At 39.1% G+C, this 10233-nt stretch overlaps 1 protein-coding gene across 1 annotated transcript in view; it reads right to left on the bottom strand.

Annotated features, from left to right (window-relative positions):
• Positions 1-226: 226 nt before the first annotated feature.
• SEMA3C (semaphorin 3C) overlaps positions 227-10233 on the bottom strand; it is a 218378-nt gene continuing 208371 nt past the window's right edge. The window contains exon 18 of the mRNA XM_082256716.1: positions 227-1753. Within this exon, the coding sequence (XP_082112842.1) occupies positions 1343-1753 (411 nt within the window). The 3' untranslated portion in view covers positions 227-1342. The remainder of the gene's footprint in view (positions 1754-10233) is intronic.

The raw sequence follows: 10233 nt of genomic DNA, 5'->3' as shown, positions 1-10233 counted from the left end.
TTTTTGTCACCAGCCCTTTGTAACAATTTGCAGATTAAAAAAAGACATCTTATCTTTACAAACTCTCCTCAGTACTTTCTTATTAACACCAATGCATTTGGATTATTGTTACAGTAGGGTTGACTGGCTTCTTGGACCAGTAAAAAGATAAATGTATTAAAAACTGCCATTGATACAATCTGAGCAGCAAAAAGTAGCAAAGCAGTTGGCGCTTTTTTGCAATTGTATCCCTTTTAACAGTAAAAATATTTGCTGCTCATTGTTATCATTTTCATCACTTTCAAATGTTGCTCCATCCATTTAACAAATATGCTTTATTTATTCCCTTATTTGTGTATAATTACCAGGGGAAATTCACATGATGCTGGTAATGTTCCTGTTTGAACCCCTTCAAACAATACCTAGATCCCAATCTCAATTTACCTGGGATCTGACATTCTGGAGGTCTAGGTCGTCTTCTCATTCCTCCCAATCCTTTCCACTTTCTGCTCTCACAAGTAAGCTTCTGCTTAGTGTTTTATCACATGGCAGCCCACTGATTTAAGTAAGAAAATTTGGTCTACAGAAGAGTAAACAGCAGCAACGGAGTTTACATTGTCCTCTCTTCCTGATGGAAAGTATTCCTTCAAAAATTTAGCAGAATTACCTTTGAACATAATATAATATCTTAATATAAATTAATGCATTCATGCATGCCTAATGCAAATGTTTATAGTGACAAGTTATTTGTGTGCTTTTTTTTTTTTTACTTCCATCTGTATTCAGTATTTGAGAAATGCAAATGGTTCTCAAAAAAGTCTCATTTGCATTAAAAGGGCCTTTTAATCACATGATGCAAAGACTGATGAAGTGTTGCAGCCCCCCGATATTTTCTTTTTGCAATTGCCAGCAGTAGTTAGACTAATGAAATTAGATAACTGATAGTTTGCTAAGGATTGCAACCCAGTATTCTGTGCAACATTTGATAAAACAACAGTATAAACAAACTCCTTAAGAGCTATATTTTTTTTTTTGCATACAGCAAATTGTCAACAAATTGAACTTCTTTCCATGTTAATAAAAAAATCTAATAAATAAGGTGTAAAAAAAAAAACCCTTCAGTTTATGAGAGCCCAAACAAGTACAGAAAACACTAAGTAGGCATTTATCACAATTGTGTCAATATTGGAGGAACATAAAAATGTTTAGGCTCTCACTAAGAACAGAGAGCAAAATTTAGGATTGAATCTTCTTTTGCTCTGGTAAATATAAATAATTCCTTGCATTTTTAATTTTCATACTTTTTTGCCTAGGTGACTTGTAACAACATTTTAAATTCTATGGCTGTAATCATAAAAAATGCTTAAGACCCAGGTAACTGATTTCTCCGGTTTCTACTTTTTCTTGTATTCAAGAGAACTTTTAATTTGCCATAATCCCCTTTAAGTTTTGGAACTTCTGACACCTGGCTTTTTTTCTGTCTGCTTTCTTTGCAGTACTGGTTAATCATCTGCATCTCTGAGTGACTGAATGATCCAGTAAGGTCCTTGGGATGAAATTGCAGGCCACTCAATGTACTTGCCCAGATCCATTGAGATTTGTCGGTCATAAAACTCACAAGTTCCGGTTCTAAGATTTTCAAATTGATTTTGGCTACTGTTTGCTTAAAGCCATTTTCAGTTGCTATACAGTGATACATTCCTATATCAGAGTCTTGGATGGAACGAATAAGAAGTCCCTGACCAGTAGAAATAATCCTTTCATTTAATTTCACCTGTGAAAGAAAAATAAGGCTTTTCAGTTTGTTTAAAATAAACAAAATCAATTATAATTAGACTAACTTATAATATAATTCTATCTTATCTGCATTTTACAAAGGGATAGAGATTTCAGGCAATATTGTACTTGTAAAATGGAATTAGACTTGTCTTATCCTATTAAAAATAACTTACTTACATACCTATGCGGAGCATGAACTGTGGGGCAGAAGCTGGTCCCCCCTGAGTCAGAGTTAAAGAGTAACTAAAGGCAAAGATTTTTTATTTAGAGTGGAGAGGGATCAGAACACGTGTCCGTTTTTATTTCTGTCTGTGTCCCCGTTAGGGAGATTCACCTTCCCTATTTGTCCTGTTTACCATTATCATTGAAAGTGGAAGTAAAATAAAAACCCCAAATTTTGGTGTGTCCCCAGAAAAGTAATAGAGGGGGATCTTCCAATGGGGTCACTAGTTCTGGTGACCTGGGGGTCCCCCTTGGGATTCCCTTAATTTGCAGGAATTTCCTCACTTCCTGTTTTGGCTTTGGGACAGGAAGTGAAGGGAAATCTCCCCAATGGGTCACAAATGGCAAAAAAAAATGACAAGGGGTATTATCCCTCCCTCCTATCCAAAATTAAAAAACAAAAGCTTTGCCTATAATTCTACTTTGAAACTCTTCAATCCGCAAAGTTCCTGCTTTCTGCTAACTGGACAGCTCTATGTCAGCAGGGAAGGAGTGTCAGACCTCTACAGAGAGACCACAGGTTCCACACAGAGAGCAAGGGTCTTTCTGTGTAGCATTCTGGCAGAGGCAGAAATTTCTACCCAGGCTGTGACTGCCTTCTACAAAAAATGAACTGTTAGACTGTGCACACACTTTGTTTTTTTACACCTGAAATACGTTTAGCTAATTTAAACTTAAGTAGCAATTGGTATTATTTTTAAAACGGGTGTAGTGTAAAACTAGTTTCTGTTAGCTGGTGCGTTAGGCTTGCTAATAATACCATTTTAGCAAAGATATCTTACTTTTAAAATGAAGCGTGTGTTTTGAATATCGATCCCAATATGTTCATCTACAAGCTAATAAATGTTCCAATTCTAAATCAACATGGGTTTATCAAAAATGTGATCTTAACAATATTATTTTTAGATTTGACTGTATAAGCTATAATGGTACATAACATAGTAGGAATACCTGTCAGCAGGTACTATTTCATTTGATGGCTATGCAGTCTCCTAGGCTAAAAGTGACGATTAAACTTCTGGCAGCCTGACTTCTGCTAAAAAGAAAATCTATCTATCACTTTTTCTACAGTTAGAGTATGTGGTAAACTATTTTACTGAACTACAGTATAACAGTAACTTTTCTGTTTTACTATGCCCAATGCATTGAGTCTGATCAAGTAATTCTCTTTGGTCAGATTATTCACTGCAGATTACTATGGATCACTGCAGATTAAAGTCCAGATAAGGGTATCGATTTATGACAATGTGGTGTAAAAATCGTTGTGTGTCAGGAAGACGTGAGTTGTAAATGGCCCAAAGAACTCCTTTATCAACATTCGAGTGGTTCAAGTTTGGACGATCCAAAATATTTCTTAATTTGTGACAAATTAATCTAAAATGTGAATTCTTCTTTTAGGCTACATTATCATTTAATCTGCCATACTGGTAAAGTACTCTGTATGATGGTAACTGAGCATAGGTATACAAAATGTAAAAGTGGCCCATTTGTAGTCTAAAAGAAAAACTGTGGCTTTCTTCCTGTTCGCTTCTCTAGTCCATGCTTTATATACATCAAAGGAAGACTGCTTTAGGCTGCTTTAGGCAACACAGGAAGTCTTTCATTCCACATACAGAGACCATTGAGTACTGTCCGTGATACTTTTTTTATTTGCACTAACATACAATTTTTCAGGACAAGCTTTCGGGGTATGTCCCCTTCATCAAGATCCAAGCAGTACTGATCCACAAAATGTTAGCAGCATGGTAAAGAAACACAAAATCTCTAAGCCAAAGGAAAAAAAAAAAAAAAAAAGGAAAAAACCAAACAAACATAAGTTAAACTGGCATGGTAATAAAACTAGCTTGATTAGTGAGATAAGATAGAGGGAGAGTTGAAGACAGGGGAAGGTGGAGGTGGAGGTGGAGGTGGAGGTGGAGGTGGGGGTGGGGGGTGGGGGATAGTCACGGAGGGGGTCGTAAAACTGTAGGATAATGAGAAAGGAAACCCATATCTAAGTTTAAGCCGTTATTTTTTGTGTCAAATCAAGAACCGCACTATAAAAAACATCTGTGAAGGTGGAGTCATACTTGGAGAAAAGTGAGATGCCATATGCTTTTGCGTAATTCAAGGGAAAATTGACTGCATTTGATATAAATGAGTTCCTATTGACAATGTAATTCACATTTATGATAGTTCAAACTAGGGTTGCACCTATACCGATACAGAGTATTTTCATGAGTACGAGTACAAATAGAATATTTTCCGATACTTGAAACCGTTACCTTTGTGGCGCAAATTGAACCCAAACAAAATGAATTGGCTAAAATCGCAGTGCAAATAATCACATGCAATTTGAACAGGAATGCAGTGCGATTCCTGTCCAAGTGGCATGCAGTTTCCTGCACTGCTTCTCTGTGAACCCATGCTTGTCATAGTGAATTCAGCCTAGGTTCACACGGTGTGGGAAACCATATGCAATTTGGACAGGAATGGCACTGCGTTCATTTTGTATGGGCTCAAATCGCACCACAAGGGTAACAGTACTCCATATGGGCGAGTACTTGACCAACTGTATCGGTATTCATACTAGCAGGTAAATAACATGGTATTGGTGCAAACCTGGTTCAAACACCTCTATAAATAAACAATTCAATTGATGATACTTTCAAAACTACTAATGACAGCGTGGAAACAAGTTAAACAGTATACTAATCACATAAACATTAGCTGCAACAGACAGGCAGAGTATTACAGTAGGCCTTACAAATTGAAGACAGAAGTGAAAAAAAAAATGGTACGTGTTGAATTGGCTATTTTCTCTATAAATAAATATGTAATACATGGTGTAAATTTGAAATGTATACATTTTATGTGATCATGGAAAAATGTGCATTGCAGAATACGACTACTGACATAAGTGTGAATATCCTGACTGTATATATAGGGTGGTTTTATATTTGCGATCCTTCTGTACAAAGACTCCATTGTATGATAGAAAGGACTGACATGCTTAGTTTCATCACGTATTCCATCTGGTTCTAAAAAATTCTCAATCTTAATGTTCACTCAGAAGATCGCAAAATACTTGGACGTATTTCCCCCTGTAAAATAAGCCAGTAACATTTGTTTCTTGGCAATCAGAAGACTAATTTCCAGACAATGATGCTGACATTGTCTAGAAGGAAAGCGCAGCTGCTGATTTGGGTCATACAGTAGGGTTAACAACTCTAAATTGTAGAAGTCACAAAAAAACGTCTATGGGAAATCAATAATAACATCAATTTAAAGCCGAATTAGGCTCTCAGTGCAAATTATAAAATATTATCAGGATGCAGTAAAATTCTGTCATGCAATGTCTCCTATTTTTTTAATCTTGAATCTAGAATCTATGCAGGTTTCGATATATATATATATAAACCACACAGATTAATGTTTAATAAAAAAAGAATTGAAAGCATGTGTATAATCGATTAGTGCCTCCAGCATATGGATTCATAATGAGTACGTTTGCCAGGAGCATAGGCAGCCTTTTGAAATGTTTGAAGGAAATGTCTAAGCTGGATAGTGCTCAAAAAGTTTAAAGGTGGATCAGAACAGGAGGATAGCTCCCCTTGGAATGGAAGGTTACCGTGTGACAAAAAATCAAGAGGACAGGATTTCCCCATCTGCTGTAATTGTCTAAGATTTGTATTACTGAACCCAGGCATGCACACCAGGCGTCCAATAATTGGTGATATGGGAGATGAAATAACCATGGTTCTAAAAGCAGCTTTTGTCACTTGTATAATGCCACTAAGCAGTGGGTGAGCCTACACTTCCAAGGGAACCTGGGTCGGCAGCAAAGACATTCCATGCAGTGAACTATGAGAATCTTTGAGCTCCATGGATACCCAGTGTTTGGCTTGTCCTTTGCAATTCTAGTCCACAATGTGCTTAAGATAGACTGTCCTGTAATAGCAATCTATATCCAAGAGGCTAATGCCTCCTCTTTCCTTAGGTCTGGCTAAAAGCTGAGCATTCAAACTTGGCCTTATGTGACTTATGAAATGCCCTGAATAGAGACTGTATTTTGAGGAAAAAATTAAGCAGGGACTTGTAGCGGTAGAGCTTGGAGAAGAAAGAGTATTCTTGGTAGGACGGTCATTTTCAAGGCATTACAGCATCCAAACCAAGTCAGTGTCAATGCATGCCACTGCATGAGGTCATGTTTAATATTGTGGAGCAAGGGTTTGAATTTGGCCTTGCAGAGGTCCTGGATTTCCCTGGTTATGTGTGTTCCCAACTATGTTAACGCTGGAGATTCAATTCATCTAGTGGTGGGAGAGGTTAATAGCAGAGTTGCAAAGCCTACTGTAGGCCTGCCAATGTGCCTAAGAGATTGGGTGGTGCAAAGAATACTAATGAGGAAGATTACATAATCTCTACCAGTTTATGGGGGGCTGAGGGTTTTACATATTCATTCATATCAGAATTTCATCTCATGCAACACCAAAAAGGTTCCAGGGTCAGTAAAAAAATGATCTGGGAAATAGGAAAACCCTGGAGATATTAAAGAATTTGTCTCTCTATCCAATACAATAACCTTGACCGCTGCTAAAGGGACAGAATGGAGTGACAAAATACAGCTGAGCATATGTGGTCCTAAGCCTATATGACGAAGGGTGAACTGCATAAAAAGCCAGACCACCGTGTTAAATTTCCTGCCTTTTCAGAATCCACTAAAAGTAATTGAAAAGGGTGGCATGAACAAGGTTCAAGACCCTCGTGGTGTTGTCCTGCACCTCAAGAGATGGTACGAACCCCACCTGATCAATATGCAGTTAAAATGGAATAAGTGGAAGTAGTCTGTTTGCTACTATTTTGGCAAAGATTTTTAGGTCATCCTTGACCTTGAGTAAAGCTATGGGTCTATAGTTTCCACAGTTTGCTGGGTCCCTTCCCTCTTTATAAATGAGGGAGATGTAGGCTCTTAAAGAATCCTTTGGCATGGACCCTTTGCTAGTCAAGGAATTATAGTCTTCCAAGACTTGAGGCACATTTGTGTGCCTCCCAAATCAGCATGAGATTAGAGGACTCACTGTTGTCTACAAAATCATACCATAAAGCATGTTAATCTCAGATAGGGACTCATGAAGTCACCAGGTAGGAGACCTGGTAGAGGTCTCATCACAGTCTGTAGTCAAAAGTACTAGGGCATGGAAGGAAAAATAAATGTCAATCTGGGAGGAGGTGTTGAACAAGAAAATAGTAAATCCTGGAATATGTGTGGTGAACCAGAGAGAAATACGGATAATCTCTCTCGGGTGCATTAATCTCTACGGTTGGGATGAGCCCCTAGATACATCCAACAGAGGTTCCGGAGAAAATTTGATGTGTCCGCCCATCAGAAAGACCCCCTCCATAAAGTCAAATGCAATTGGAGTTACAGAGCGAAAAAACTGCAATTGGTCTGACCTGGGAAAATAAACATTAACCAGGGTCATCATGGTAGAGTGAATTGAACACTTGAGCAGAATGTACCGGCCCTGAGGGTCCATAAGTTTGTCCTACAAGGATCAAGGAATTGACTTCACCACCAAAATGCTAACACCTTTGGATTTAGAGAGAGGAGAAGTACAATGGTAGGCCCAGGGGTAGTCCTTGTTAGTGAGTCTCTTGTAAGAAGGTTATCTGTGCATGCAGCTTTTTCAGGTCCGAAAGGAGTCTGGACCTCTTCTCAGGAGTACCAAGACCTCTGATATTCACAGATAATATCTTGATTCAAGTCAAGGCAGGATATATGTCCACAGGGAGCGACCGAACGAGGGGGGAAAAGAGGTAAAAAAAAAGGGTGGGGTAAGGAGAGATATAGGTGACGAAGAAAAGGGTTGGGATAAGTTGTGGAGGTTGCCTCTCTCTTAAGCTTGGGTGCCCAACCCTAAGCCCTCTGAAATGTTAGCTCATCTCTAATGTCTACCAAGAGAGTGGGCTTATGAGCTGAGGCACATAGGAATTAGGTAGGCTAGTTTGGGGATTCAGGGAGGAGTGAAAAAGCTCTAGTACACCTAAAAGTGGCTGTTCTGCAGTAGGATGTTTGTCATCGCCCTATGGGGGTTAGTGAAAGCTAGCAAAAACATACCAGGGGAGATACCTTCCGGTATGACATGTTTTTTTTATTATATAACAGTCCTAAATTTCCAGAGAAGATGTTTGGTGCAAGTAAGTAAAAGCCTTTAGTGGGAAGATCACAGGGACCATTGTCCAATACAGTCAACTGGTCACTGTAAGCAGAGTCTCACTGTAAACCCGAAACTAAACTCTCCAAGTAAACTTAGCATATATTAAATCAACATCAAATGTTTGAACACATCATCATAACCCACATCCTTTCACCAGGAGACATAACCTCCCTTTATGGTATTGATGATAACCATCAGGAAATTCACTATGGGGAAGGTCCTCATGTCCAGATGTGCGTCCTCCATCTGGATGCAGGTGGGGAATCCATAAACACAATACTTTAACAGTTAAATGGAAAAATCAGCCAGGCCTGGCAGGGGGATGTTTTTTTTTTGCCACATCAGAGTATGAGTTACTGTCCTGCACTCACTAGAAGGGTAGTCTCATAGCTAGGAATCTGCGTACCCCGCCCCCAGCCCAGCGGGCTGAAAGAGTAGAACATCTATTGCTGGGCTGTACCCATACGGCCGCACCCTGAGGACCACTAGTAATCCCCCACAAGTGTAGACATAAACATAACTAGAGTGTTGAATTCTAAGCATGCTCCTGCCATGTAGAGAGTTTTGAAACAGAGATGAAAGATAGACTACCTCTCTGGACTACCTGTAGGAGGATGTCTGCTGAATGTTCAGGTATGCTGTCAGGAAGTTCCAGCCGGTTGGGTATTGGGACCTCCAGGACAGCCAAGAAACGAAAAAATTCTATCAACTGTTAGTGGTAGTGGACAGCAAAGAAGGCTACTTCCTTGCTCATTAACAAGTGAAAAGGGTGATTCCAACAGTGTATTGCTCCCGCTGTCCTTATGATCCCCAGGAGGGGATTTATAGCATTCCACATATGCAAAATAAGTCCAGAGAGGTCTGTAAAAGTTTGGATCCTGGCTTCGTCAAAATCTATAAGGCCTGTGGCCACGCTCTCAGCATTATCTCCTCGTTAACCTTATAAAAGTGAACTCTTGTGAGAACGTCTCTAGGAAGAGAAGTGCAGCCCGTATGTGCCCCCTGTACTTTGTGGACTTGGTCCAACTCCAGGTCTGCAGTTGGTGGTTTGTCTAGTAGTTTATTTAGTATGGCAGAGACTGTGAACCTCAGATTTCTCCGGGGATTCCTCGCAGCCGGACGTCATTGCGGTGGCTGCTGTTTTCTCTGTCATCCATCAATAATTGCAGCATAGTGATACAGCAATGAGTGGAGGCCTGAGCCTGTTCCAGAGTGGCTACCTGTGTCTCTTTAGACAGTGTACTCACTATAGATGCTGCCAACTCTGACATGTCTTGCTTGGCATCATTTATTTTCTACCAAAGAGAGGAGGTGCTAGTGAGGGGCTGAGTTGTGCTAAATCTAGGGGGGGGGGGGATGGTCCAATCCTGGATGAGATATGCTCGGAGGTAGATGAGGGGAAGTTAGTTCCAACAATAGGGATTGCCCCATGCAAGTCTATGAGCGATAGGTCTATATTAGTTTAGGTTTGGGAGAAAAAAAGGACGGAGACCGCCAACCACCCTCATACTACACCACTAGTAAATATCAGGACATCTCCTAGCACTTATATGCATACATGCTTGTCCTATGTCTTATCTGTCTTGCTATTTGTATATTAATTTTTGGAATAGTATACTCTGTATTCCTTCATTTAATCTATGATTTTTTTTCCTTTTTTTGTACAATAGATAGATTGCTGTTTATTAGTTTAGACCTCCTTAATATTCACTAATAAATTCCTGGTGTTGTGTTAAAGCTTTCACCCATGGTCAAAGAACTCTTATTAACCCAAATCATATCTTAGATTCATTAAATCTCAAAATATTACTTTTGGTAACACCAGTGTGTAGTGTATAATGTTTCTATCTGTTTTTCCATGGAGGTCCTTTTACACAAGTGGTGCCTGCCTGGTGGTTCTTTATTAATATATTGAATGCCACTGCAAAATAAATTGAGATGTGTTGTGTATTTTGCATAAAAAAATGTTTCTATTGCTATTTTTTGTTAGAATAAAGACTACTGCTAAATTAAAAGTGATGACAGAACTTCACTGTACTTAACATTTGCAAAA

This window comes from Pelophylax lessonae (assembly GCF_965119305.1).
Source record: "Pelophylax lessonae genome assembly, chromosome: 4".
Classification (NCBI taxonomy): domain Eukaryota; kingdom Metazoa; phylum Chordata; class Amphibia; order Anura; family Ranidae; genus Pelophylax; species Pelophylax lessonae.
This window is presented reverse-complemented; position numbering and strand designations above follow the sequence as displayed.